The sequence below is a fragment of the Capsaspora owczarzaki genome, assembly GCF_000151315.2.
Source record: "Capsaspora owczarzaki ATCC 30864 unplaced genomic scaffold supercont2.16, whole genome shotgun sequence".
NCBI classification, from domain to species: Eukaryota; class Filasterea; order Ministeriida; family Capsasporidae; genus Capsaspora; species Capsaspora owczarzaki.
This window is the reverse complement of record NW_011887307.1, coordinates 728,871-755,207: the sequence shown is the minus strand read 5'-3', so window position 1 is coordinate 755,207 and position 26,337 is coordinate 728,871. Positions and strand designations below refer to the sequence as shown.

At 53.6% G+C, this 26,337-nt stretch overlaps 9 protein-coding genes and 1 non-coding gene across 10 annotated transcripts; 6 read left to right on the top strand and 4 right to left on the bottom strand.

The window, feature by feature from the left end:
* Positions 1–286: 286 nt before the first annotated feature.
* Positions 287–4,669, bottom strand: CAOG_07966 (helicase; the record flags this gene model as incomplete). Its single annotated transcript, XM_004343004.2, has 4 exons — positions 287–1,421; positions 1,563–1,811; positions 1,916–4,326; positions 4,470–4,669. 4 exons carry the CDS (start codon positions 4,667–4,669, stop codon positions 346–348), a joined length of 3,936 nt encoding a protein of 1,311 aa, XP_004343054.1. The 3' UTR covers positions 287–345.
* A 431-nt stretch (positions 4,670–5,100) lies between these two features.
* On the top strand, positions 5,101–5,216 carry CAOG_09851. Its single transcript, XR_889841.1, has one exon. It is a non-coding gene; the product is annotated as a 5S ribosomal RNA (ribosomal RNA).
* Positions 5,217–5,463: 247 nt separating this feature from the next.
* On the top strand, positions 5,464–6,603 carry CAOG_07965 (hypothetical protein). The gene has a single exon (XM_004343003.2). It carries the CDS (start codon positions 5,483–5,485, stop codon positions 6,500–6,502), a length of 1,020 nt encoding a protein of 339 aa, XP_004343053.1. The 5' UTR covers positions 5,464–5,482; the 3' UTR covers positions 6,503–6,603.
* CAOG_07964 (WD repeat protein Rrb1) lies at positions 6,552–9,767 on the bottom strand. The gene is made up of 8 exons (XM_004343002.2): positions 9,416–9,767; positions 9,014–9,072; positions 8,756–8,905; positions 8,210–8,640; positions 7,848–8,105; positions 7,584–7,744; positions 6,972–7,285; positions 6,552–6,673 (listed from the first exon to the last, which is right to left on the bottom strand). The coding sequence occupies exons 1-7, from the start codon at positions 9,648–9,650 to the stop codon at positions 7,074–7,076; spliced, it is 1,506 nt and encodes a 501-aa protein (XP_004343052.1). The 5' UTR covers positions 9,651–9,767; the 3' UTR covers positions 6,552–6,673; positions 6,972–7,073.
* A 97-nt stretch (positions 9,768–9,864) lies between these two features.
* Positions 9,865–14,424, bottom strand: CAOG_07963 (hypothetical protein). The gene is made up of 5 exons (XM_004343001.2): positions 14,397–14,424; positions 12,513–13,427; positions 12,280–12,409; positions 11,942–12,159; positions 9,865–11,827 (listed from the first exon to the last, which is right to left on the bottom strand). The coding sequence occupies exons 2-5, from the start codon at positions 13,347–13,349 to the stop codon at positions 9,908–9,910; spliced, it is 3,105 nt and encodes a 1,034-aa protein (XP_004343051.2). The 5' UTR covers positions 13,350–13,427; positions 14,397–14,424; the 3' UTR covers positions 9,865–9,907.
* A 994-nt stretch (positions 14,425–15,418) lies between these two features.
* Positions 15,419–17,106, top strand: CAOG_07962 (hypothetical protein). Its single transcript, XM_004343000.2, has 4 exons — positions 15,419–15,565; positions 15,702–15,764; positions 15,976–16,695; positions 16,840–17,106. The coding sequence occupies exons 1-4, from the start codon at positions 15,482–15,484 to the stop codon at positions 17,017–17,019; spliced, it is 1,047 nt and encodes a 348-aa protein (XP_004343050.1). The 5' UTR covers positions 15,419–15,481; the 3' UTR covers positions 17,020–17,106.
* Positions 17,107–18,672: 1,566 nt separating this feature from the next.
* Positions 18,673–20,992, top strand: CAOG_07961 (hypothetical protein). Its single transcript, XM_004342999.2, has one exon. The coding sequence runs from the start codon at positions 18,893–18,895 to the stop codon at positions 20,753–20,755; it is 1,863 nt and encodes a 620-aa protein (XP_004343049.1). The 5' UTR covers positions 18,673–18,892; the 3' UTR covers positions 20,756–20,992.
* A 201-nt stretch (positions 20,993–21,193) lies between these two features.
* On the top strand, positions 21,194–23,090 carry CAOG_07960 (hypothetical protein). The gene is made up of 4 exons (XM_004342998.2): positions 21,194–21,215; positions 21,795–22,009; positions 22,089–22,267; positions 22,396–23,090. Exons 2-4 carry the CDS (start codon positions 21,827–21,829, stop codon positions 22,946–22,948), a joined length of 915 nt encoding a protein of 304 aa, XP_004343048.1. The 5' UTR covers positions 21,194–21,215; positions 21,795–21,826; the 3' UTR covers positions 22,949–23,090.
* Positions 23,091–23,093: 3 nt separating this feature from the next.
* Positions 23,094–24,606, bottom strand: CAOG_07959 (histone H2A). Its single transcript, XM_004342997.2, has 2 exons — positions 24,456–24,606; positions 23,094–23,654 (listed from the first exon to the last, which is right to left on the bottom strand). Exons 1-2 carry the CDS (start codon positions 24,555–24,557, stop codon positions 23,271–23,273), a joined length of 486 nt encoding a protein of 161 aa, XP_004343047.1. The 5' UTR covers positions 24,558–24,606; the 3' UTR covers positions 23,094–23,270.
* Positions 24,607–24,867: 261 nt separating this feature from the next.
* On the top strand, positions 24,868–26,329 carry CAOG_07958 (CbiA family protein; the record flags this gene model as incomplete). Its single annotated transcript, XM_004342996.2, has 4 exons — positions 24,868–24,970; positions 25,132–25,375; positions 25,478–25,788; positions 25,935–26,329. Coding segments are annotated over 4 exons (937 nt in total), but the record flags the coding sequence as incomplete, so codon positions are not given.
* Between the last annotated feature and the right edge of the window lie 8 nt (positions 26,330–26,337).

Sequence of the window (26,337 nt, the reverse complement as noted above, 5' to 3'; positions counted from 1 at the left end):
CAGCTCTCCTCATGCAAAGGGACAGATTCACGCAATCCCACTCAGCCAGGCAGCGCTAACAACGACAACAACAACAACAAACAAACAAACAAAAAAAAAAACCACCATTGTGTATTGTCGATCTTGGCGTCGTAGTATCAATCGGAAACATCGCAGACTCCACATCATTCAATCAGTACATACGATCAAAGTCCTGGATCAGATAAACGGCTGGATCTCCACGGTGCACGAAGAACAATCAAAACCAAAAAAAAAAAAAAAAAAAAAAAAAAAAAAAAAAACAAAAGGGAGTGCAAAACTCGACAGCCACTGACGACCCGATCTCGACAAGACTAAACGGCCGGCTCAGGGACTACATTGCTCGAGAAGATACCGCGCCAATGTCGGGGCGAGGCGGAAGGTGCTGGCGCACTGCAAGCAGGCCGAGGACGTTGTCATGTCCACGCGGCCACCCGCCGGAAGAGGAATGCTAGCTGCCGCACCAGGCAACCCACCCAGCAGCAGTGGATTGTCACCAGGAAGACGTTCAGCACCAAGGGGATGATCGAGCTCCATCACATCCTCGTCGTCGTCATGCAGCTGTTGTTGCTGGCGGTTGAGGCTGCCTTGCATCTCGGCGACCGCAGTTGGCGTGACCATGAACGTTCGAGAAGTAGACCCACAAAAGCAGCGTGTTGGCTCGTTCAAGTGCTTCATGCTGCTGCAATGCAAAACCCGGCGCTCGCCACCTGCGCAATGCGCCATGAAACTCGCCAAGTTTGCGCTTAGCTGGAGCTTTCGCTTGGCTCTCGTCACAGCCACATAGATGAGATTGATCTCCTCAAAGATTTTCGGCTGCGGGGTGACCAGTCCGTGCAGAATTGACCGTTTGCGCGGCAATGCGGATGCAGATGCAGAGTTGGGCCCGTTCCGATGGGCACCGGGTGGCGCTTGATTGTCGTCAAAATCGCTCGTTGCGTCGTCCTCGTCGTTGTTGGGGAAGCGGTCGGGCACGGACTCGTTGTCGTCGAGCAAGTTGGTAAAGTCGTCCGAAAGCCGGACACAGTCAAACTCCAAACCTTTGGCAGCGTGGACGGTCGTCAGCACCACATGCGCCTTGTCAGAGTCGGGTGTGATTCTGGTCCGGATGGTATCGACCATGCCCTGCACGTCCGGACTGAACTGCTCCACAATGCCAATGATGGTTGAGAGCGTGGTATCGTCCGTGTTTTCGGCGTGCTCCTTCAAACTCTCAAAGTTCTGAAACCCGGCAATTTTGCGATCGGTAATCTCGCTTCGTAGCCCATCGTGCAGACGAGCCACGTTCGTAAGGCGCGTCAAAAACTTGTCATCGCCCACCTTGGCGCCAGTGGAACCAACAAAGCCGACTTTCAGGTGCGGCGGTAGCAGTCCAGCCAGCAAGGCGGCTTCCGCAAAAATTTCTACCAAGAGCGCAGGTTGGGGAGCAGGCAAGTGTCAGCATGATGATCATAAGTCGTGTTGCAACCAAGAAAGGAAAAAAAGACAAAAAAAGGAACACCAAAGAAGAGACAACAAGCAAAAGTTGAATGGTGGAGACGTACGCTTGTTGGTTCGCGCAATCACACAGTGAGGCTCGTGCAGTGAAATGACATTCTCGCCAATCACCTGCGGCACCTTGGACATGCCAAGCACTGGCCTGGACTCCCTGCGGAACACCTGCAGCAGAGAATTGGCCACGTCTGCGACTGGGAATCCAAAACGGAACGACCGCGTCAGGGCAAACGTGTACTGAGGTTCAATTCGTGCCAGGGCGTTGACGGCGCCACGCCACTTGTAGATTTGTTGATAATCTAAAGGTTGTTGTCCCGGGAAAAAAATATCAGTGTCGATGCCAAAAAACAAAACAGAACAGGAACAAAAAAAGCCCCAAAAAGCAATAAACACTCCAACTTACCATCTCCAACAAAAATCTTGGCACAACCCTGCTGACGCATCACAAGGGAAATCACGGCAGGATTGGAATCTTGCGCCTCATCGACAAGAATGCAGTCAAAGGCGAGATGCTGATCGGTGGACAGCTGGAGAAGCTTGAGGTAGGCGTCCGGGACGAGCGTGACGCGCAGATCGTTCGGGTCTCGGACTGCACTCCACAATTCGCTGGCCAGCCGAGGGTAGAGCGACGTCGGAAAGTCCGCAAAGGTCTCCGAGTGCTTGCGATGGTGCTCGTGAACGTGGTACGAAATGTGTTTCTCGCCAATGGTGCGGTCTGCCGAGTGCAGAAAGCGCATCAGCACGTCGATGGTCAGGGAGACCATTTTGGGCGGATAGTTGGGCTGGAGGAAGGGTGCAATCACCTCGGCCACGGCAGAATGCTTGAGGTTTTGGCCGTTCAGCTTGGCAGCGCTGTACTTGCCTCGCTCGACAATGCGCTCGTATGCCACACTGTGCGCAGTCTTGCACAGCACGGTGGTTTCCGGGAAGACCTTGCGAGCCTCGGCCGCCATGGCATTGTTGAATGTCAAGTACAGAAATCGCTGATGGCGCCGTGCCATTGTGTAGGCGATCAACGTCGACGTCTTGCCTGTGCCGGCAAATGCGACAATCTTCATCACCTGCGACGGGGCCAAATTGCACGCAACAATGGCGTGCTGTTCCGAAGTAAGTCTGCGATTGGCGACATGATGGGAAGGATGTGACAGCGGTGGAGGTGGTGCTTGTTGTTGGTGATGATGATTGTGGTGAGGAGCTGCGCTACTACTACTGCTGCTGCTGCTGGTCGTGGGATTGACAGCCAAAGTGTCTGTGCAAAAGAGATCTGGAATGGCCAGCGCATCCAAGTAGTACATGGACTTGCGCAGCGCGTGCCAGAGCGGTCCCATGTCAAACAGAACGCACCATGGCTCTTGGCCGAGGATGACCAGCAGCGAATAAATAAACTCGGACAAGTCCTGATACCCGACAACGGGCAGGGCAGCTCGCAGCAGCGCGTCGGTTGTCTGAAACGACTCGGCCAGGAACAGGAGCGCCGTGGCGAGCAAGTGAAAAGTGTTTTGCGGAGGCGGCTCGTGATTGGCACGGTTTGTGGGGGCGGCGTCGGCTGGAAGGCTGCTGTCGGACAGCTTTTGCTTCAATCTGGCTGTCCGAGGCGAGTCAATCAGATTCAGCCGCGCCAGCCAAGCGAGCGATGCGTGAATCACTGCAAATTCCGGTCTCAAGAGAGCAGCCCACAAGCTTTCATAGGCCTCCCGCGGGTGTTGTCGAAAGGTCGTGTAGAAAGATAGCAAGGGTTTTAAAGAGTCCAAAGAGCATAGAAGCTGATGCGAGGGCGCGGTACTGGCAGAGCCCTCCATCCGCTCCCGCTTGAACAAGTACGCTGCAGAGCTCAAGCCGGGGACGGGGTTGGGTCGATCGCAGGCTGCTGCAGTCAGAGGATCAGCCGACGCAGCAGCCGTCTGTGAGTTGTTGCTGTCAAGGATGGACGACAAGTCGGAGCCTGCAGCCAACGACATGGACGAGTCGGTTGTTGCCATGGAGGAGGAGGTGCCTGGCGTGTCTCCAAGACTGCTGCTAGTGGCCGTTCGCTGAAACATGTCATGAATGCGCGCTTGCTTGAGTCGAGGATTGGGAGCGCCGCCCAAACCGGACGGCTTGACGTCTGCGGCATTGGGAAATTGGGGATTCTTGGACCGCGACAAGGACAAGGATCGAGAGCTCGAGAATCCACCAGTCGTTGCGCCACCATGATGGAGGCGGCCACGAGATCCACGCAAAGTCCGCCGAGCTCCAGAACCAACGACAGACTCGTCTTCGGAATCAGAACTGACGTCGACGCCTTGAGCAAGTAAATTGGATTTCGGCACGGAAGGCAAATCCTCATCAGCCGCGGCGCTGGGGTGCGCAGCAAGAATCTGTGGTGGTGGTGGTGGTGGTGGAGAGTCGGGTGGCGACGGCGTCTTGGTGGCAGGAGACGCCGCCGTTTTGAGACGGTCGGGCAACCTCGAGCTCGCGCTGGACTCTTCCAACCAGGAACATCGGTCACGCCAAAAGCGCTTGCGCCATGGCAAGTACCCGGGATACGCAATAACATCGTGGAAGCGTCGGCAAGTTTGCCCGACGGCCTGAATGTCGCGCACGGAAAGGTAGGCAAAAATGGCGCACAAGAGCTCTGGCGGCAATTCCATGATGCTGGAGCGGGTCGCAAACCGTCCCAGAGTGTGGACACCTGAGCTGGATGTAGTTGCTGCTGCTGATGAAGAAGATGAAGACGTACTACTATTACTTGCCGGTCTGCTCTTTGAAAAGGCATTCGTCGACCCGGGTTGCGGAGCAAAGTACGATTTGACTCGCGTTTGGAACGCCGTCGTCCTGTCATTATTCATCCAAAAATGCAGGAAATTACACCGATTGTCAAAATGTGAGATCATACGAAAGATGGTCAATGACGAGTACCCAATGCACATGCAGCATCGAAATGTTTCAGAAATCCCTCAACCAGCCGAAATCGCTACCTCAATGCGGCTCCAGCGGCGCCGGTGGACATGCTCAGGGCGCTGTAGCGATCTGCCCAGCCAATGAAGCGCAGACCCTGGCACGAGCTCGGGCAGCCATAGTACTCGCGGCCAAAGTTGTTGGCGGACGTGCTGCCAGCGACGAGCAAGACGGCCATCTTGCCGCAGCCGGGGCACTTTGGCGCGACACGCAGCGCCATTGAGCTGGGGCTGGGGCAGTGTGTGAGTGTGAGTGTGAGTGTCTGTGTGTGGGTGAGTGTGCTAGGCCAACGAGCGCGGCGGAGAGCCGAGAGCGGTGCAAGCGAGCCTTCCAATGGAGACCGAATCAAAAAAAAAAAAAAAAAAAAAAAAAAAAAGTGAAACAAAGAAAAGCTGACGCTTTTTGGCGCGAAAAAGTGAAACAGCAAAAGAAGAAGATTGAGATTGAAATAAAATGGAGAGAGCGAGAAGAAGAAGAAGAAGAAGAGTAAAGCACGAGATTGCAAAGTGTGGTGTTTGTCTTTGGCTCAAATACAGGTAGCACACAATGGCTGACAAGAAAAAGAAAGATGAACGATTTCGAGTTGCATGAAAACAACCAGCAAACTCGAAACGCTCTCTTCAACGCAGCACCCACTCTTACACTCCAGTTACGGCCATATCTGGTGGAATGCACCGCATCCCGTTCCGCTCTGCGAAGTTAAACCACCATGAGAGTAGTTAGTACTGCGGTGGGAGACCACGCGGGAATACTGCTTGTTGTAACTCTTCTTTTTTGTTTGTTTTTGTTCTGATCTCGTTTTGTTCTTTCGTTTTTGTTCTTCTCTTTGGGTTACTTTGCCAGGGCCCCTTTTCCCCTTTTTGCTCCTTTTATTTTGACTGTCGGCTCATGAGTGGGACGAGTCACCTTGAACTCTGAAGACGCCAAAACAACCAAACACGCAGCTTACTTCGTCAAACAATCCATCCCAGCTTGCACCGACATCTTCATTTGACTACTGTACTACTCAGTCCTCGATGTTATTGTAAGGTGAATGCAGGTCCAGTTCCAAGCTCCAGCAATCAGCGCCGAGCCAAACGCGCCGCCCATCATGCTGCGAGGCCAACTCGACCCGCCGCCAAGCACGACCACCACGACCACGACCACTCTTGGACAAGCACAGCCCCTGCATGACAATGCCACGGCACGGCGACTCGAGCCCAGTCGCGCAGTCATGCTCGTCTGCCACGGCATGTTCTGCTGCCGCGACCAGCGACTCCTCAAGGACGTTGCTGACGCCGTTCGCAGGGCCGCCGGGTGCTGGACGCTGCGCTTTGACTTTTCGACTGGCATGGGCGAGAGCGACGGCGAGACGCGCTTCTCCATGCTGCGGCGCGACGTGGCCGAGATCCGGGCTGCCATTTCAGCGCTGTGGCGCGAGCATCGACTCGTCACGATTGGCCTCGTTGGCCACTCAAAGGGTGCCAACGAAGTCTTGATGTTTGCCGCCAACGAACTGCCGGGTCTGATTCACAACCCGACAGCAGCGGATCTGGCGGGATGCGTGCACACGCCCTTTTCCGTCGTCGCCATTGCGCCCCGATGCTGGATGGAAGCTGCCATGACAAGCAGATTCACACCAGAGCAGCTGGCAGAGCTGCAATCCACGGGTACGATGCCATGGCGCGTCTCGCCACTCGCACCCGAATTCTTCCGACCGGAAGACCTCGAGCTCCGATCAACGCGTGTCAAGGCCCGTCACACAATCACCATTACGCAAGAGGAGGTGGATGAGCGGATGGCAACGGACATGCAGCAAGCGTGTCGCCTTCTCGGGGCGGCATGTCGTGTTCAATTTGTGCACGGCACAGCGGACACAGTCATCCCGCAGGCCGACAGCCTGGAGCTCCACCGACACGCTGCAGGCTCTGAGATGGTGTCAGTGCAGGCAGCAGATCACATGTTCAGCTCCGACTCTTCGATTGAAACTGTAACTTCGGCAGTAGCGGCGTTCTGCGCGCCGTCCAAGATGGGACTGGCGCCCTCATCACCACTTGTTGTGAGTGGTTTGTAGTTTGGATGCAGTCGTTTGATCAGATTGGTGATAGCTTCTATCGCTCAATTCTTTCGAAAAAAAATGTAATAATGTCATAATACAGGGTGTTAATAACGACAGGCAGGCAAAACAGGACAGGCACGCCGAAGGGGTTGGGGTTGGGGGTTAGCGGAGACAATCGTCTGGAGCCTAACAGCAAGCATCCAAAACAGAGCGAGGGTGAGAGAGCGAATGGCAGGTTCAAAGGCACAGCAGATAAAGGGGGCAGAGAAGGAGACGCGAAAAGTGAAAGGAAGAGCGTGTCAGGTTCCATCTTGTGGAAGATTGCTGCTTGTCGTCAAACAGCACACTGGGTATTGGTGCGTATTACGACTGGGGCGGCAGCGATGGTTCTCATCACAGAAAAGGCAAGAGAGACAAAAAAAAGAAAGCAGGAGAAAACAAAAAGGAAAACAAAGTCAAAGTCAATCAAGAAAGCCCCGCTTACACAAACAGCAATTGCAGTCTCGGGCTAGGAAAAAACGAATGTCTCGCAGATATTAACGAATCGAGTGGTGGCAAAAGCGCAGCTGGTTGCTTGAAGACCGCCTCAAACAGAAATGGTCTTGAAAACGTTGATGCCAGAGCCAGCAGTGCTCATGAGCACGCCAGGATGCTGCTTGTGCCAGTGCACCTCGCGAAGCTCTTGTTGGCCTTGATGAATAAACAGCAGCTGCGCAGGCACGCTTTGGATTTCTTCAACAGCCTGAGCGTTGTCGCGTTCCACCGACAAATCCCACAGAGTAACTTGGTCGTCCGCGCCTACGAGAGAAAAGGGCAAAGAAACAGAGAGGGTCAAGCGGAGAAAAATGAGTGAAATGTGAATAAAGCGTCATTAAAGAAAGAGAAAACCCGGAAAAGTAGAAAGGGTGAAAAACAAGAAAGCGTGGTGTCAGGTTCCATCTTGTGGAAGATTGCTGCTTGTCGTCAAACAACACACTGGGTATTGGTGCGTATTACGACTGGGGCGGCAGCGATGGTTCTCATCACAGAAAAAAAAAGCAAAACGACAAAGAAAAACAGAAAAAAAAAAACGATAAAACAAAATCGTGCTCCGTACCTGCAACAGCAAGAACGGATTCATCCGACGGATGCCACTCGACAGACGTGATTGCTTGAGTATGCCACTTGAACTCGGCAGCGGGCTGTGCGGGACTTCGCAAATCCCAAATCTTAAAACCGCCTTCATCGTCGCCAGAAACAATCAAATACTGGACCAGTCTGTGACAACACAGAGACAAAAGAGAATGGAAAAAGGTGAGGACGCAATTCGCGCAAGGAACGAAAATAAAGGGCACAGCAGAACGGAGCAGAAAATTCGTACCGGCTCCAAGAAATTACGTTAACATCAGAGTTGTGGGCATTGATCGACAATGCGGCAGTGCCCTTGTTGCGAGTATCCCAAATCTTGACCGTGCGATCGACAGAGCATGACGCAAGCACAGTCTGCTCTGCCGGCGACCATTGCAAATCCTCGACGGACGCGGTGTGTCCACGGAAGGGCTTGTCCTCGACCTTCCAAGTACCGCTCGGCAGCGGGTTCCACAAGAAAATGTTACGATCGCAGTCTCCGCTCACCATTCTGCAAACAAAAAAATCCAACCACACAACACAAAAGATGAATGACTGAATGAGCCAAAAAAAAAACCGAGCAAGACGAAAACGATCAAGAATTCAAAAACTCACCGGCCAGCCACAAGAGGAGACCAATCGATCGAATAGCCTTCGTCGGTGTGTCGCGAAAAGGTAAACAGGGGTGCTACTGGAGCTGCAAGAGCCTCGGGGTCGACGGCAGAGTCGAACGAGGAAAGCTGCGTGGCAACGTTCCAAATGTGGACCTTGCGGTTGCTGCTCCATGTGCAGACAATGTTGTTGTGTTGAGGAGCGACGCGGAGGCGGTTGACAACACCGTCGTGGGGAATGGTACGACTGTCGAGCACTGGATCGTCCTCAGTGTCAGAGTCGGCATCGTCAATGTCGGCCTCTTCCTCTTCGTCATCGCGAATGGTTCGTCGAAGCTGCGCCATCTTCAACAGCACGAGTTTGTTTGGATCTTGACGATCGCGAGGTTGGCGCTCGGCCTGTGTGCCAGCGATGGCGTAGGCCGTGAGCGGGAACTGTGTCCAAACAAACGAAATCCAGTGTGGATGAGCAACCCTTTTGATTTCGACTGGAAAGCACGCCCCCTCCCCCTTTCGGCACCAAGTTTGACTAGGCGTGGTGTGTGGTTACCTTGAGTGATGCGCCCTCTGCAATGGGCTGCTCGATAATGTCAAACGACAAGCATGGCCACTCGACGTTGACCATGTGGAGCATGTCGTAAGCCGAGTTGTCGACCTCGAGCACTTCGCCTTCCTCCAGCGGCGCGCCAGGCAGATAGACCTGCAAGTCCCAGAAACAAACAGTTGAGTTTTGTGATTGTCCATCCGGCAATTGGCCATATGGGCAGAGTCGGGAGGGGGGGGCAAAGTGGTCGATGCTCGTTGTTACCTCTGGCAGGCGGTTGTCGTCCTCGTCCTCGTCCTCGTCCTGCTGAAGCGCCATTCCGTCTGCAGAGCCAAAACCCCCAAAAACACGCAAGCGCAGACCCAAGAAACAAGAAAGCAACTGTGAGTGTTTGCAGACCGATGAACATGTTGGTTGAGCGGCAGAGTGCACAATGGATGCAAGGGTAGTCGAGGACCATGTGGCTGGACCATGTGGAGATCGCTGCAAAAAAAAAAAAAACAAAAAAAAAAAAAAGAATCCAATGCAACTCCAGCCAAACGGGTGGGGCGGGGGTGGGGAGGCAATCGATGTCCAGCGACTCGAAGCTCGAGAACGAACATGCTGATGAAACAGAAGGGGATGAACAGAGCGAGAGAGCGAGAGAGAGAGAGAGAGAGGGTTTACCTTCGTCATCGTCGCCGTCGTCCGTCTCCATCATGTTGCCGCCGTGGTGCTGCTCCTGCTCCTCAATGACATTCTCCTCTTCTTCGTCCTCCCACATGTCCTCAAACTCGCCCATCTCGGCGGTCGGGTCGTGCGCGGCGGGGTCAGCCATCGGGTTCAGCGACGAGTAGTGCTGCTCATCGGCCGCGTGCGACCCGTCGTCGCTCTCGTTCGTGCGGCGCTTGGCTCCAGACATGGCGTGCTTAGAAAGATGATTATGTACAAGTTAGGGAAAAAAACGAAAGCGAGCAAAAGCGGGAAAGAAAAAAAAGAAAAAAAAAAGAAAAAAAGGGGCGAATCAATCAAAAAGACCAGAAAATGACTGAACTTCTGAGACGACGCTTAGTTTAGGCATTGTTGCGTACAGTAACTCGATCGAAAATGGAACTCTGCAGTGTAACAAAAATAAACCTATATTGTGTAACAGTTTGATATGTTTTGGGAGGGGGCGGCTCACTCGCGCGCAATGTAGTCCATGACGAGCGACGAAACACCCTCGCGCCTGGAACCTTGGCGCGGCTCGGGAACGGGAGCATCGCCGAGAACAAACGGCTCAGAGTACTGCGATAGACGCAGCAAGCCAACGCCGCCATTGTCACCGGGCCAGCGCGGGCGGGCGAGATCCGTCACGATCGTGTCGAGGCCAAAGAGCGACTGCAGCAGATCGCGGCTCTGCATTTCATCCGAGTAGTTGCCAGAGCTCGGATCGAACTTTGGTGTGTAGCGTGAGCGTTTGGCAACGTGTTTGGCGGCTGGTTGCTTGGGCGACGACGACGACGACTCTGCATTCTGAGCAGGAGAGGCTGCCCTGTCCACCGTCATCGCAGAAGAGCTGCTGCTGCTGCTGCTGCTGCTGCTGCTGCTGCTACGAGCGCCTGGCAAAGTTGGGCAGGTCGGCGCGTCCCACTGGTAGAACGCCAAGCCGCAATCGTCGCAGATGGTCTTGCCATCCGGACCGAGTCGCCAGCATGCGCTGACTTCGCACAGGCACTGCGCGCACTGTGGGAAGACGCGAGCTGGTGGTGGGGCCTCCTTTTTCGCGTCAATCTCCATTGCCGTGCTAGTAGAAATCGGAGAGCTGGGCGCCCCTGTGGAGGGCTCGCTGGTGTTGGCGCTTGGTTGTTGCGAGGTGGGAGCACTCGCACCCTGCTCTACCGTCTCGACGTCAACCTCGACCACCGCCTCGGAAGGTTCCGGTGGGGGTTTGCCCATCCGCAATGCCTCCAGTCGACTCAAATGCTTGGACCAAGCAGGATCGAACGAGTCGAGCGCCCGCAATGGCTCCTCTTGCTTGCGCGCCGCATGCAGGGCAGGTCCAGCAGGCACAATCGGACGTTCGATTTCAGGTCCGGCGGCTGACGCTGCGTCGGCAGTCGCGCCGGTGAAGCGAGGTACAACTACAGGGGGCATGTGCGGCTGGTGCGGGAGTTGCGGCCGTCCTGAGTAGGTCTTGGTCGGATCAATTGGAGCCATTTCGCCAGCATTGTAGGCGTTGGTGAGGACGACTGGATCACCAACTTGAGGAGGCACGCCAGCCATTCCTCGGTATGCCTGGGCGTGAGTGATGAGCAAGGCCTGGTGGTTGTCGTGCACGCGCATGTGGCCATTCAAACCCTGGTAGCCTTCGAATCGTCGGTGACATGCAAAGCACTTGAAAGGCGGCTGCTGGGACTCGGTGCTCGCGGCGTCGGCAGCAGGCGCAGGAGCAGGTGCAGGAACAGGCGTTGCTGTGGCCTCTTGGGTCTGCTCTGATTTGACCGTGACTGAGGTTGTTGATGTTGCTGCTGTAGTTGTTGGCTCGGCTGGCTCGGATTTCACCGCCTCCTCGGGCTTGACAACGGCCTCCGCCTCCGCCTTTGGAGTGGCATCAGCCGACTCTCGTTCCTCCTGCTTGAGCGGTAGGCTCCCGTCCAGTCGCGTTTGCGGCACCACCCGTGTCAGCTGGAGTGTCCGCATGGACGTCGGTGCAACACGAACGTCGCCGTCGGCAGCAATGCCCGCGGCGATATTTCGCATAATTTCCTCGTCAGTGTAGCTCTTGTACTTGGCGTGCTTGATAAAGTAAATTCCGCAAGTGTTGCAGAGAATATCGCCGCCAAAGCCATGCCGCCATTGGCACGTTTTCGAGCGACGGCAGTTGGTGCACTCTCGCCGAGGGGTGGGAGGCTCCGAGCGAGAGGCAGAATGCGCAGCAATGCCGGCGAGCACGGCTGCTGCAGCTGCTTGGGCGTGGGCTTTTTCTCGAGCTTCGGACACGCGGGAGCTCGCTTGCAGTCGTCGGAACTGATTCATGCACTCGCGATACCGAGCGCGGTTGAGCTTCTTCCAGCTATAGTAGTGCTCGACGATTTGGCCAAGTGTTTTCGAATGGCGCTGAATAAGGCGAGGGGGGAAAGGAACAAGCCAGATGAGCGTCGTTGCCAACTCCCGTCGAAAAACGCATAAAAAACAACACAAAAGGCAGGGTTTGGGGGGAAGGGGTCGTACCAACAAATTAAACTTGGAGAATGTCTTGCCATGAAGCGCCAGCTCGGATTCAAACAGCTGCTTCTCGGCCGCACTCCAAGAGACGGGATGTGCCGGTGTGCCGCACATGGTGCAATCGGCATCGCGCCTCTCGGTGATGAGGCTTTGCAACGTCAACAGCATGTCGTACTCGTGGTGTCGGAACAAGTGCAGCATGTGCTCTTCATGAACCGGTCCATCTATATCGTTGCAAGCAAAGAAATCAAGCAAAATGGAAAAAAAGAAAAATGGGGAAAAAAGTCAGAATAAAACCTCCCAAGAAGCATCCCGCAGCAAGCCACGGGCGTGCATCAACGCACTTGGAATGGCAGAGCTTCGACACAAGTGGCGGAGATTGTCAAGCACAGACGGCTCGTTCACGACCATCAAACGAGCTGGATCTTCCTCGTCTGGCATCGAATCGAGCACTTTCCAGAGCATGGTTGATTGCTGAGTTGGCAAACCATTTTTGTGAGCGAAAGTGAGTGGACAAGGCGTGAAAACGAAAACACAAAACAAAAACACACAAAAAAATTATCATTTCGCTCCTTACATCCACGCAGGTTTTGGTGTACTTGGCTTGGCTTTGAGTTTTGATGCGTGCGACCGTTTCGGCACTCATTTGCCAAGTGTCGCCCAACCGAATACGCGCGGGCTCCTTGCCGCCAAGCGCGCTCGCGGCAGCAACGGCGTCCGCGGCAATCATGGAGATTGCTTTTGACATGAGAGGGGTTGAGAACACTGTACTGCTACGCGTGTGGAAGGCCTTGCCTGGGATTGTGTCGGCGTCGTCGTCTGTGGAGCGCTCGTTTTTGGAGGCTTTCGACGTGCCCGATTTATCTGAGGCCGAGGCCTTCTGTGATGCTCCTGCAGCCTGAGCGGCCACTGGCTTTTGTTGAGTCGACGAGCCGTGTGCATGACTTGGTTGCAGAAAGGAGAGGTAGTGCGATTGCTTGCGCTGTGCGTGTGTGGCCTTCTCCTCGGCCGGCGTCGCTTCCTGCTCGATCGCCGCAGCCGTGGTGGCCGCGATCACGCGCTGCAGCTCTTCATCGTTCTCGACAACATGTTGCTCTGCCTCGGCCACGGCGGCTGCGACCGCAACGGCGACAGATTCCTCCGAAAAGGCTGCGCCTTCGCCCTCTTGTCCTCCAGCCTCCTCTGGTGGAGTGATTTCACCATCGTCCTCTGCCTCCTCCTCCTGGTCCTCGTCTGCTTCTTGTTCTTTTTCGTCGTCGTCGCCGTCGTCGCCGCCGTCATCGTCGTACGTGTCGCGATCGTTGTCAAAACCAAAGTCGGACGCTGGCTCCTGCGGTCTGTCTTGCTCGTTCTCCTCGACGGCAGGCTCGCTCTCCTCGAATACCATTGGCGTTGGTTCGGTGTCGCTCCCCATGGCAGCTCGAGAGTTGAACGAGAAGCGGATCAACGATTTCCAAATTGCAGCCAAATCTCAATGGAAAAGGGGGAAAAGCTGTGTGATGCAGAACAACAAAAAGTGAGCCAAAAAGATCAAACAGTGCGCATACTTGTCAATAGTAGCAAAAACAGAGTCGCAATGGCCTCTGCTTCAACGGGATTTGTATGATGCATGCATCAGGATTGGGATTGGGAGTGGGGGGTGGACATGTGCGATTTCCAATGTGAGACGGAATGGGACGCCGCACACCATCCCGCCGCCAACTTGCACATGCGATCGGGGTCCTCGCTTGCCACTCGAATGCCAGCTCGGGGAGACGGATGGATGGACGGCAAGGAGGCCCCCCGTTTGGTGTCCCAGCAGCAGCAGACTAACAGACTGGCTGAGGTTGCAGGCCAGCTCAATGCTCAACGTCGCCCCACTCAACCCACGGCTTCCTCAGCTTCCTCAGCAGCGCACCTTCTTCCCGGGAGGAGTCCTCAAACCCAAAACCCTCAGATGGACACCCTCCTTCCCAATGCAACACCATGCAGTGGCTCACCAGCCCCCATCTCGTCCAACAAGCCACGCACACTCACTCAAGAGAACGAGCAAACCAGAGATCTGCGTTCAACCTTTTTCTTTCGTTTTCGTGCTGTTGTTTGTTTTTTGCTGGCTCTGTCGTCCCGCGACGCGACGCGACTCCACACACGAAAACAAGCAGCGTCGCACAGCTTGTATGAGGTGAAATTCCGCAGACCCTGGCGCGCTTTTGCAGAGAGGCACACAAAGCAAAACACACCAAACCGAAGTCCTCCGCTTTGTCGCGTTGCCTTTTTTTTTTTTTTTTTTTTTTTTTTTTTTTTTTTTTTTTTGACAATCCAACATTGCATTATTCCCGCCGCCCACTTTTGACGCTTCGGCGGCTGCTCGCAGGGCCCCCCTGCGCCTGCGTCCCCTCCCCCTCTACATGCAAGTGGCATGCGTACGAGCCATGCTCCCCAGACCCCAATCGACGATTTAATATTCAACAATGCCAATCACCTTGTCAAGCGCAGAAAATAGAAAATAGCAAAAAAAAAAAAAAAAAAAAAAAAAAAAAAAAACACCTGAAGAAAAAAAAAAAAAAAAAACGAATGGACTCGTCAACCTGAAGCCAGGTGGAACTCGAAAAAAAGCATAATCGTACGCACCAAAGCCTCCAGTCGCCAAACGAAAATATCAGCAAGATGCACGAGAATCGCGCTGAAATTTTCATGAAAAATCCGGCTCGGAATCGGGCCGGCGAACAGCTCAAACCCGCCCTCCATATACTCGAAAAGTGAAACGGACAAAACGGAAAACAATAAAAAATAAAAAATGAAAAAAATGAAAAAAATGAAAATAAATGAAAATAAATAAAATAAATAAAATAAAAAAAGTACGAAAAGTCTGAAAGAAGCGCATTGGCGTGCGAGGCACAAGGAGGTCTGTATGCACCGCGCGCGCACTTCAACTGGTGCATACATGCCACGGGGCGTCCGGACTGAGTGGCCGCGCGGGCGCCAGGGACCTCCAGGTAGGTGAACGCGGCAGCTGATGTGGCGACACTGTTCTGGCTTTGGAAAACATAAGGCCGGCACTGCTCCAGCCCGAGGCCGTCGCAAGCTGCAAGAATAACACAGACGGAGCACATGTACTGACATTCCAGCGACGCGCATGAATCCGTCGAAGCGGGGGCCTCGCAGGAGGGGACGTGGTGTGTTTTAATGGTCCACGATGGTGATTCTCGCTTTCACACTCCTCCGCCTCGCCTGGCGCATCACCCGTCTGCGAAGAGGCGTTGAGGGGGGTTTCCCTTGTTGGATTGAGTGTATATGAAGCACACAGTTTCTTACAACAACAACAAATTGCTGCCTCAGACAAGGTGCTGGAAACGGTCGCAATGCCCGCGTCATTCAAACAGCCAAAAGCGTTATTCCTCCGCGATTCCGCCCTCGCTTCAACCTGCATCCGACGTTCATGCATCTGCCTGCCGCTCACGCCCAAAGCCCGAAACAACCTTACCACCATCGTGCAGCCAAAGGCTCGAATTCACTCTACATTTTTCTTTGTTTTTTTGACTTTTTCCAAGTTTGCTGCAAAATACGATGACAACGACCTTTGCAGCTCGCATCGCTGGCCCAGTGCTGTCGTCGCTGCTCTTTGAGTTTGCCACGACCAAGCCTCAGCTAGTAGGTCGAAGCATGCATTGCTGCCTCCGTTGTATCGTTCATTTTCGCTGGGCTTTTGTTTTTTTTTTTTTGGCTGGAGTTGCATTGACTAACGTTCTGTCCCGGCTTCCTCTCCTGCCACCCCCCCCATTCGCAGCATGGACTGCTCTTCGGCAGCATACGGAAGCGCGCCATCACGACGTTCCGAGACGACTGCGAGGTGAGGCCCGACCAGCAACCAGTCGTTCGTTGTCTGGTTTGGTTGCTGTGTTTCGCTGTTTGTTGATCGTTCGTACAGCGAAACAGCCTGTCGTCGCATGGCTTGGTTGGTTGGGTGGCTGCCTAAGAAATCAAACACTCACTCAAACCTGCACAACTTTTGATTGTCTAAACCTGCACTCTGTCGTGTTTCTGTTGGCTCTTTGACACAGTACGTGCACGACGAAATCATTGTGCACGTCGAATCCTTCCAGGTCGTCGAGTCCGACTACGGCCTGCCCAACTTTTCCGCGTTAACAAAGGCTGAAGTGCCAGCGCACGCTCAGGTCGTCGGTTGGTTTGTTGCGCGGCATCAAGCGACACTACTGCTCCCCACCATACTCGAGAAAACCCTCCACACTGAGCTCCTGGCGCACTTTCGACCGTCTACCTCCTCCTCCTCCTCCTCCTCGGGTGCTCCTGCCGCTCCGTTTGTGATGGGTCTCTTCACTGGCAAGTTGTCAGACACCCAGGCTGTGCATTCGTTCGACTATGTGCTTCTACGCCATGTCACAGCGCCTCCCAGCGAAATTCGTCATAGCTTCAAGACAATCCAACCGCCGTTTGTTGCGTTTGACACGACAACACCAGTATTCGATGCCTTGTCGCATCGGGAGTATCGCATGCCCTCCGTCGAGGTGCGGCAAGCAAAGCGGGCAGACCTTGCCCTTCTTCCAGAATTGCTCAGTGATGATCCGTCCACTCCAACCCCTCCCGCTTCCAGCGTGGAGGTGCTCGTCACGTCGAGCACCCTTGGTGCTTGCGACCAGCATCACTTGCTTCCTCATCCTCCCTCGAAGGAGCAGCACTCAATCTTTGGTCCAGGCAGCTCGCAGACGGCCCAAAACGGCAACATGAACCACATGATGAATGCTATGATTCAGCGGATACAGGTAAGGTGGAATCCAGTTGGTTTCCTGCACGTCTTCACCCGTCCGCTTTGCTGCTGTTCATTTGTTTGACGCTGGCCAAGCTCATTTGACTGCTCTTTCTTATTTTACTCTTGTCGGTCGCGGTTTCTGCACGACGTGTCTCAGGGCCTATGTCAAGAGGTATCATCAACCAATGCTGCTGTCTCAGAGCTCGAGAACCGACTTGCAGAGAAGAAAGCGGCAGCGGCGGCTCGATACCAGTCGCATGCTGCAACAATAACATTTGACCACTCAAGTTCCCTTCCTTACGAAGCGCAGACTCCACTCGGTGTCGCCTATGACTGATGTCCGCTGGTACTGGTACTATTTGTGACTACGCGGTCGTTTGCATCTTGTGTTTGTTTCGTTTCAAATCCAAGTTCTTTTGTGTTTTTTTAATTTTCAAACAATCCCATCTGGGGTGCGAGTTGTTTTCAAGCCGGTCCGGCCACGTTCACGCAATAGATCAGTCTCTTTTTTTTCCCCCACAAAGCCGCAAGTCGAACGCGTGGCAAACAGCTAGTACTCCAACAGGTCAGCAGGGTTTTTCGTTGTTTTTTTCTTGCACGCAGCAAAACAACTCGGCCCCCCCCCCCTTGTTGTTTCGCCCATTCCTCTCCCCGTTTCGGCAGTACATGTCAGATTTCTTTAATTCCCTTTCCTTTCGTTCATGTCCTATTTCTTTCTCTTTCGCAAGGGCAGCTCGGCCGAGACGTCCAATACCGCAATAGAGGGCAGGATTTGTTTACTGGACGGGGGTTTTTTTTTTTTTTCTTCCCTTATTTTTTACGGTTGCTCTGGCGGTGTTTCGTGCGTGCCAGCTTTCGTGCAAACGTCACTCACTGCCTCCTGCTTTCTTCACCACATCCACAACTCTTCGACCAGCCACGTGCTGCAGCATTTTCTTTCCTTGATAGTTACTGGGGGGGGGAGGCGGTCGAATGAAGGCAAAAATCAACTCCTTCCGGTTCAGCTCAGGGATTTTTTTTCTTGTTGTACCGTGGGGTTTGCTTTGTTCCCGCAAGCCCAGGCACAGGTGAAGTGTTGCCAGCAAGCAGTGCTTTGTCAATCGTTTCACCAGTGACGATGAGAAGAATTGTTGCGTTGTCCTCGTCGCCTTGCTGATTGTCGTCGCGATTGTTTGAATAAGAAATTGAGTCAGATATTTCATCTTTAGCTGTCTCTGGACTTTGTGAGATTTTTGAGTTTGTGAGCTTTCTTGATGACATCATTTTTATCGCTTTGTGGTCGTTGGCAGGAGGACGGGGTAGGGGCAAGCGACGAGCCCAATCACAGGCGCGCGCGCACCAAAGTGCAGATCGTCCCCTCTTCTCCCCTTCCCATTCGCCCATCGGTGCTTGTTGGCGCCCTTCTGCTTGAGTGTGGGAGTGCTGTCGAATTTTGCATGAAAATACGATCCACGATCGTTGAAACAGCATATGATCTTTTTGCCGTTTTGGTGTATTTTTTTCGTTTTTGTTTTTTCTTGAGTTAGTTTTTTTTTTTTTTTTTTTTTTAAATGCTGCCAGCGCGCGCACGTCACTCCTTTCACACGCGGCTCGAAGCGCTTTGGCCACGGGCGTGCAGATGGCAGAGGGATGCAGCCATGGTGTTTTGTTTCTTGCACCCTGCTCATCGGGCGGTTGAGCTGCGGTCGACAGCCAAGACGCCAAGAGAGAAGGACGCAACCAAAGCAGCATAAAAAAAAAAAAAAAAAACCAGAGCAACCGGAAAAAAAAAATCAAAATAAACTCCCAAAACTGGCGAAAACTTGCAAACGTCAGCGCTTGCCTTCCACGACTGCTAGACTGCTAGACTGCTCAGCAGCAGGGGTTTTTGCAAGCAAGTCTGAGCACGTTTCGTTGTCGGTGGGAGAGTGTGCGTGCGGTGTGCTCTGGCGCCACCTCTGATTGCTGCGCTTTAGGGCGATTTGCGACAAAGTGTGTGGGATTGGCTTTTTGCTGGATTCTTTGTTGCCGGCATTTCCTGCCTCAGAATTCTCGTTGCTACCCGACCTCAGTCTGCTTTTTTTTCTCTTTTTCTTTTTTTCTTTTCTTTCCATTGTGTTATTTTTCTCTCGCTTAAAGTTGCTTGCGACTGTGAATTCAAAATTCTAAAAATCCCACTCTGAAACAAAAAAACAAAAAACATTAAAACCAAACAGCAAACTCCGAACAAGATGCAAGAAAATCTTAGCCAAGGCGTTGCCTTGGAACTGACCCCGTCATGCACCGCCTTTTTATTCGAAAACATGCCTGGACACTCACAGGAAGATTCCGTGCTTCCGTCGGTGCTTTGGTCGTCGGGACTGCAGACAGAGGAAGGCCAAGACGACTTTCAAACGGCGGAACCACAAGAAGCGTTTCTGCAAAGCCAAGACCTTGATACTGAGGCGTTGGCTCCCGTGCTCTCGCTCAAGACCATGGCATCTCGTGTTGATTTCTCGGGCTCTTTTTCCTTTGCCCAAGAGCTGGCACAGAATTCCCTGGGTTCTTGGCTCGACCAGAGGGAAAGCGAGACGCACACGTCGTATTTCAGACCATGCCCTTCCCCGCGCGGCGGCGACTTTGGTTCGACCGATAACGCTCTCGATCTTGTGCAAACTGCCACTGAGCTTGACATGGCGTTGGCGGAGGTCTTCTCCTCAAGTGACGAGCCGTCATCGAGCTTCCTGGACGACTCCGAATTACACTCTGATTTTCCGAGCGAGGGCTCTGTTTCACGAATTCCGTCGGCCGACATGGCCACCTTGTTCTCGATGCAGGCAAGTGCCTCTTCCGATTCCACACACCTTGCCGAGAACTGGTCGGCGTCATCCGCGCCAGCTGCTGCAGCTCCAACCGGTGCCGCCTCGTTGCCGCCCGTGACCTTTTCGGGCAACGGCTCTGCTCCAAGCAACCCTGCGACCTTGGACACTGTTTCCGCTCAGTTTCACCCATTCGCAGGACCGCACTCTGCTTCAGCATCCAACACCACCACAGAGTCGAGCCCGTACGCCAGCTCCGAGGACGACCTTTGGAGTTCCTTCAACTTCCACCTCCTCCCGAGTGGTGTGTGTGTTCCTCGGTCGCCGCCTGCCGACGACCCATGCATGCGCATGATGGCTTTGGGCGCCACGTCCTACTTGGTCATCTCTAGCCCCAATGATGAGTCCGCCCAAAAGCGCTCTGCTCGTCGAAAGAATGAGGGCACGGACGATCGCAGGAACGCCAACAACCGAAACCACCCGGAGCTCGATCTGCACTTTAAGGTTGTCCAAGTGTCCATTTCGGCAGACACGCTGGAGCAGTGCAAGCTGCTGTGCAACGTGCGTGGCGAAGTGCTTTCAATGTACACGACCCAGCTGGTCATTTCACCGCGGGACAACAACCCAGTGGACAACAGCAACCCAGTGAACGTCGCGCGCACAGTGTTTGGCGGTGTGCACGAGGACGATGTGAAGGACGACAAGCGACTGGCCGAACTCTTGGAAAAGGCTGGACTCTTCGACGCTCTCACAAGGACGCTGGCCGCCACTCCCACGCTTACTCAGTGTCTCTCGCCGACAATGGCCCACGACATTTTCCTCGTGCTTCGTACACGCGTGGTCGACCTGCTGTTTGTGCAAGAAAAGTTCTTCAAAGAAAGCGGCACGCACCCGCGCCCTCCCCAAGGCCTCGAATGCGACTTGTGGCTGCCAGGTTTCGAGGACGACACGTTTCGCAGCCACGACACTCGCGGCTTGAAAGGTCCGCAGCACGCCACGTTCTACCAAAAGCTGCTACTGCACGGACAGCACTCGCTGCGGGCAGTGTACATTGGCTTGTTCTACGGGGACGTTGCGCCGGATGCCCAGGCCGTCCTCATCAACGTTGTCATGTGGTCTGTTGCATACACGAAGCGTATCCGATCGCCAGTCAAGCAGAAGGCTGCTGCGAGGAACAGCAACTCGACGCTTGTCAGGGAGAACATGGAAACTGCTGCAGCGGCTAGCAAGTCTTGCCCGAGTCCGGCGGCGAAGGGCAAGTCCAGGGGGCGGTCCAGTCGAGTCAAGAAGCTGTAAAGGCCTTCGAGTGTCTGTGTGAAGCTGCGCTGCCTATTGTTGCAGCAGCTGTTGCTTGCTCCCCAAGCTTCCAAAGTGTTGATAGGTTGATGCATGCACCCCAGTGGAGGTGCCAGCGGCAAAATGAAATCGGCAAAACGAAATGGGAGGTGTCCTTTTTGTTCCGTGAGTGTTATTACGAGTGTTGGGCGTTTGCTGTGAATGCTATGAATGTTTATCGTTTTTGTATGAGAATACTATTATGCTTCGTTTTTTTGTAGCGAGTCAGGATGCTTGCGAAAGGCGAACGAACGAGTGAAATATTTTTGTTTCTGCGATTTCACCCTTGTTCTTCCCCCCTCCCCAACATGACTGTTCCTGCATCATCCCAACTTTGTTATTGTTGATGATTTTGTTTTTATTCTGATTATTCTTGCGTTCTGAGTGTTCTGAGTGGCAGCTCATTCCTTCTTCCAACTTTGTAAGCAAACGGATCCTTCTCAATGGTCCTGAAGCAGCGCCACTTTGAGCGACACGCTTCGCGATCGGTTTTCGCTTTTGATGCTACAACAAACCCCCTCCCCCAGGGACAGCTTCCACACAGGACGATAAGCCGAGTCAGCATCCGGAACAGCGAAACGAGCGACAGCAACATTCAATTCGAAAGCCAAGACATTCATCATTGGATTTTCCATTGGATTTTTCCATTGATTTTTTTTTTTTTTTTTTTTTTTTTGTTTGGAGCCGCGTGGATTGAAACATGCGGCTCGTTTCTTTTCACCACTTTCCGGCTCAGCTCGTCGCTCAACTCTCCGTCAGTCGACGAATAGCAACAAACCGCATTCAACTTGTTGCTTCTGGTGTGTGTGGAAGGCGGCGGGGCTGAAAGAGACTGAGGCAGCCAGCCAGCGACGAGTGACTGAAGGACGCCACGAGATCTCACTTTTGCTTGCCCTCTTCTTCCCTTTGCTGCTCACTTCTCCCCCCCCCCGCCTGTTGCACTGCAACCATGAGGATAACTGACCCTCGCCCTTTGTGATTGTGATTCTTGGTCTGGCAGAAACCCCCCTGTTCCCAACCCAACCAACCAACATGGCTTCTGTTCTGCTTCGCTCGCTGACTTCGGCGATCGCCCGACCGGCCGCCGTTGCCACCGCAGTGCGCTCGGTCGCTGCCGTCCAGCCCATCCGCATGGCCTCGTCTGTTCGCGTGCAGTGGCTCAACGCGACCGACATGGACGCTCACACTCGCTCTGCCGTCAAGTGCTGCTCGGATGTAACGCAGTCAATGTCGTCTTCACTCGTCACACATCTATTCTTTGTACTGAACTGGGTTTTTTGTTTTTGTGTTACAGCTCCTTGCGTCGAACGACATTGTCGTTCAAGATATCCGCGTCCCTGAGAAGGAGGTTGGCGAGGCCCGCCAGTCGGTTGCCAAGGGCTATGCTTTCTTCCGCCTGAACAACGCCGATGATGTCCGCCGTGCCTCCAGGGCTTTTGAAACCGCCCCTCCGATCTTCTTGCCTGAGGGTCTGTAAGTTTGTCACCTCTGAAGCATGTTGGTGTTGCTGCACAGAGCCACGACGACCAACTAATTCACTTTGCCCCCGCTTCCTCATTTCCCCCCCCCCCGAAATCCCCTCTGGCATTGCCTCGCCATAGTCAACTGATCATGGTCCCGAGCAGGGATACCGAGACAGACCCCACGCTCTTCGTCTCGTTCGGCGCTTCGCCCGACGCTGTCGCGAACGTCCAGAAGATCTTTGGCAACTTCTTTGGCGCCTTCGGCACCATCATGAACATTGAGGTCCAACAAAACAAGTATGGCGCACCCACCGGCTTTGGCTTTGTCAACTTTACCGAGGATGAGGCTGCCGAGAAGGCCGCGACCGAGCTGCGCGGAACTGCCTCGCCTCTCAACACACCTTTCTTCCGCGTCACCAACGTGCCATACCTGACGGAGGAGCAGCGCAAGGAAGCTACCGCTGAGCGTTTCGCCCAGCGCGTTGCTGCCCGAAATGAGCGTCGCGCCTACAACCGCGACGGTGAGCGCCCCGCTGATGGCGAGCGTCGCCCCTACAACGGCGAGCGTCGTCAGTACAATGGCGAGCGTCGCCCGTACAACGGTGAGCGTCGTCAGTACAATGGCGAGCGTCGTCCGTTCCAGCGCCGCGATCGTGGCGAGCAGCAGCAGCAACCACAAGAGCAGAACTAAAACTTTTCGAGCGCTGCCAATGGTTTGTTGTAAAATTCACGCGAATACACAGATGGGTTTTTCTCTTGTTGTTTTTTGTTGTGTTGTAGAACGTTGTGCACAGTTTTGAAAAAAAAATGGATCAGCCATCACTGTGACACGGGTATTTTGTTTGTTTTTGTGCGGTTGATTCAACCGCAAGTTTTAAGTTTTATTTTGAAGTGTTTTTGGAGCGTTTGTTCAGCAAAGCCTCATCATGACAACGCCGAGCAAACAAAGATTTTGACATTTTTTGTGTGTGAGAAATAAGACATTAGAATAGAGAGAGACCAGGAATAAGCGCTTATTCCTTGGAGTCCTCGACCTCCTCGTCGTACTTGGAGCCGTCGTCCTTGCGGGGAAGGAGGACAGCGTGAATGTTGGGGAGGACACCACCCTGGGCGATGGTGACGTTGGCGAGCAGCTTGTTGAGCTCCTCGTCGTTGCGGACGGCGAGCTGGATGTGACGGGGGTTGATGCGGGTCTTCTTGTTGTCACGGGCAGCGTTGCCAGCAAGCTCGAGGATTTCGGCAGTCAGGTACTCGAGGACGGCGGCGAGGTAGACGGGGGCGCCACCACCAATGCGGCGGGCGTAGGCGCCAGAGCGGAGGAAACGCTCAAGACGACCGACGGGGAACTGGAGACCAGCGCGGGACGAGCGGGTCTTGGTGGAGGTGGTGCCAGCGGCCTGTAGAAGGGTTAAGGGGGAGCATGATGTTTCGATCCAGAGTCAGAGGCGGCAGAGTGAGGGAGATGAGGAGAGGAGAGAGCAGAGAGAGCAAGGCGTGATGAAGTAGTAGATCGTTTGCTCGTTTGTTGAAGCGACCATGGGTTGATGTAACGCTCTTCTCAAATCAAAATGCAATAAAAAAATAATAACACATTGGTTGCTTTTTGGCGCGAAAATCCATCCAACCCATAAAAGGAGATTGAGTGGATTGAGTTTTGAAGATTTGCGCGCCAAAACGCAACAACGCTCGTTTTTCAATGCTTTTGTTGTTTTTCCCGCCTTTTTTGAGGTGTTTTTTTGCTTTTTTTTTTTCAATGACCAAACTCTCATCGCTTTTTTCACGCCCTCCTTCCTTTGCTTCAAACCAGCGCCCGCTCTCCACGGATTCTGTGACACTGCGCTGTTTGCATTCAGCTGCTGAACGCGCGAGTCGCGAGCGAAAGCCCCGCAGAGCAAAAAGAGAACGAAGAGAACAGGCTGGCTTTTGAGTTTTTTCTTTTGTTTTTTTCCTTCTTTTTGCTTCTTTTTTGCTTCTTTGTCGCTCAAGCAGCGGTGCACTCGGCAACCAACCAAACCACCTCAGAGCTAAGCGAACAGCAGAAGCGTCGCAAGTGTGTTGCTATCAAGCGCAGCAGGAAACGAACAGCACAAAAAAAAAAAAAAAAACAGAACAAAATCGAACAAAAGCAAAAAAAAAAAAAAAAAGGCGCCAACTTCGCGCTCTTCTTCAATGGAGAATGGACGGGGTGCTGCGCTTACCTTTCCGCGCTTGGCAGCGTTCTCGCGGCGGATGAAATCCTTGCCAGCCTCAGCGGTGGCGGCCATGGTGCCCTTGCGAGCGATCTTGGGAGTCGACGACATGTTTGGGGAGTGAGGGTTTGGGTTTCTTAGCGAAAATGAAGAGTGCGCGAGTTTCTGATTTCTGAATTGGGAATATTACAAAATGATGCAAAATCAAACAAAGAGCACAATCGAAGATGCACACTAAAGAGCCAGACGATGGCTGAATTGAACAGGAAGGCAAACAGTGAAATCCACAAAGAACAAGAAACGACCAAAAGCCAAAGCAAGAATCCTGAATGGAAGGGACCATCAACTCCATCGTTGAGCTCCATCGTTGACCTTGCATCTTTCCAAACCATGGACCTTTTGTCCCTTTCACTCTGTTTCCAATGCTCTTGTCACGATTCGGTGCCGCGCTTGATCGCTCGCTGCTCAGACCGACCCTCGCCGCAGTCCGCGTGCCGATCGCGAGCATGCACCTTCCAGCCGGGGTAATAACGCTACAAACCAAGACCACCCTGACTACTTTGCTTGCTCCCGATTGGGGGACATGGCTTGCCTGCGTTGAGGGCGGGAAACTGAGCCAAGACTGAATCGCGTCTCACCCTCACCATTGCTCATTGCTCATTGCTCGTGCTCTTGCTCCTTGTAGCGATCCAAAGACCCCGCGGACATGGCGCGCGGCCTGCCCAAGAAGTGGCCGATTCCAGGCGTGCAGCGCGTGGTGCTCGTGGCGTCGGCCAAGGGCGGCGTCGGCAAGTCCACCGTCGCAGTCAATCTCGCGCTGGGCCTCTCTGCGCATGGTCGCCGCGTTGGTCTCCTCGACGCTGACGTGTTTGGACCGTCCCTCCCAAGAATGATGAACCTGCGCGAGCAACGCCCAGTCACCAACAAGCGTAACAAAGAACGATTTATACGAAAGGGATTTTGGCAACGGATTTCTGAGATTCTGTCATTCTCACCTGCTGGTTGTTTGTTCTTGTTCTTGCTCTGGCTAGAAAACCGCATGGAACCGCTCACAAACTTTGGCATCAAGTGCATGTCGATGGGATTCCTCGTCGAGGAATCGGCTGCGCTCGTTTGGCGCGGCCTGATGGTCATGCAGGCCGTCCAGCAAATGATCCGGAACGTTGTGTGGGGCGAGCTCGATGTGCTCGTCGTCGACATGCCCCCAGGCACCGGAGACACGCAGCTCAGTATTAGTCAGCTCATTCCCGTCTCTGGCGCCGTGATTGTCTCGACCCCGCAAGATATCGCTCTCATGGATGCACGACGCGGCGTCGAAATGTTCCGAAAAGTCGAAATCCCGGTAAGACTCTGAGTTTGGTTGTTTTTTTGGATTGCAATTTAGCTATGCAGTGTGCGAGCTGTGCTGTGTGCATCGGTGGTACATGTGCTCCGCTCTGGCGCTAACCCCGATCGCTCACTTTTTGCCGCCCCAAACCAAAAATACAGGTGTTTGGCGTGGTACAAAACATGAGCACTTTCGTTTGCCCGAATTGCTCGCATGAAACGCACATTTTCGGCCACGGCGGTGCTGCTGAGATGGCAAAGGAGTTGGGCGTCGACGTGCTTGCAGACCTTCCGCTCAGCTTGGCACTACGGCAAGCATGCGACAACGGGCAACCTATCGTCGTTGCCCAGCCTGACAGCGCGCAAGCTGTTGCCTTCAAGGCGCTTGCAGCCAACGTTATTGCAAAACTGGAAGCGACGCCAGCCCCGCCAACTGCTTGACGCGGTTTTTTCCATATTGCTTCTTGTTGTTGTACTGTATTGTTTTCAAATTGCACTGTCTTGTATCAGTTCGTACAAGCTTGGTAATGGTTATCATGGATGAATAGTATCAGTCCTTTTTTCT

What these genes read in the sequence shown, in the direction of transcription:
- CAOG_07965 (XM_004343003.2), top strand. Translation starts at nt 5,483, where the DNA reads ATGCAGGTCCAGTTCCAAGCTCCAGCAATCAGCGCCGAGCCAAACGCG.
- CAOG_07959 (XM_004342997.2), bottom strand. Translation starts at nt 24,557, where the DNA reads ATGTCGTCGACTCCCAAGATCGCTCGCAAGGGCACCATGGCCGCCACC. An exon ending in ACGCTGCCAAGCGCGGAAAG is followed by an intron (nt 23,655 to 24,455) that starts GTAAGCGCAGCA and finishes ACCCTTCTACAG; the next exon opens with GCCGCTGGCACCACCTCCAC.
- CAOG_07961 (XM_004342999.2), top strand. Translation starts at nt 18,893, where the DNA reads ATGCAAGAAAATCTTAGCCAAGGCGTTGCCTTGGAACTGACCCCGTCA.
- CAOG_07962 (XM_004343000.2), top strand. Translation starts at nt 15,482, where the DNA reads ATGACAACGACCTTTGCAGCTCGCATCGCTGGCCCAGTGCTGTCGTCG. An exon ending in CGTTCCGAGACGACTGCGAG is followed by an intron (nt 15,765 to 15,975) that starts GTGAGGCCCGAC and finishes TCTTTGACACAG; the next exon opens with TACGTGCACGACGAAATCAT. An exon ending in CTATGATTCAGCGGATACAG is followed by an intron (nt 16,696 to 16,839) that starts GTAAGGTGGAAT and finishes GACGTGTCTCAG; the next exon opens with GGCCTATGTCAAGAGGTATC.
- CAOG_07964 (XM_004343002.2), bottom strand. Translation starts at nt 9,650, where the DNA reads ATGTCTGGAGCCAAGCGCCGCACGAACGAGAGCGACGACGGGTCGCAC. An exon ending in CGACGGCGACGATGACGAAG is followed by an intron (nt 9,073 to 9,415) that starts GTAAACCCTCTC and finishes TTGGCTCTGCAG; the next exon opens with ACGGAATGGCGCTTCAGCAG. An exon ending in CAGAGGGCGCATCACTCAAG is followed by an intron (nt 8,641 to 8,755) that starts GTAACCACACAC and finishes GTTTGGACACAG; the next exon opens with TTCCCGCTCACGGCCTACGC.
- CAOG_07963 (XM_004343001.2), bottom strand. Translation starts at nt 13,349, where the DNA reads ATGGGGAGCGACACCGAACCAACGCCAATGGTATTCGAGGAGAGCGAG. An exon ending in ACACCAAAACCTGCGTGGAT is followed by an intron (nt 12,410 to 12,512) that starts GTAAGGAGCGAA and finishes TTGCCAACTCAG; the next exon opens with CAATCAACCATGCTCTGGAA. An exon ending in TCTCCAAGTTTAATTTGTTG is followed by an intron (nt 11,828 to 11,941) that starts GTACGACCCCTT and finishes CGCCTTATTCAG; the next exon opens with CGCCATTCGAAAACACTTGG.
- CAOG_07960 (XM_004342998.2), top strand. Translation starts at nt 21,827, where the DNA reads ATGGCTTCTGTTCTGCTTCGCTCGCTGACTTCGGCGATCGCCCGACCG. An exon ending in CCGTCAAGTGCTGCTCGGAT is followed by an intron (nt 22,010 to 22,088) that starts GTAACGCAGTCA and finishes TTTGTGTTACAG; the next exon opens with CTCCTTGCGTCGAACGACAT. An exon ending in ATCTTCTTGCCTGAGGGTCT is followed by an intron (nt 22,268 to 22,395) that starts GTAAGTTTGTCA and finishes GCCTCGCCATAG; the next exon opens with TCAACTGATCATGGTCCCGA.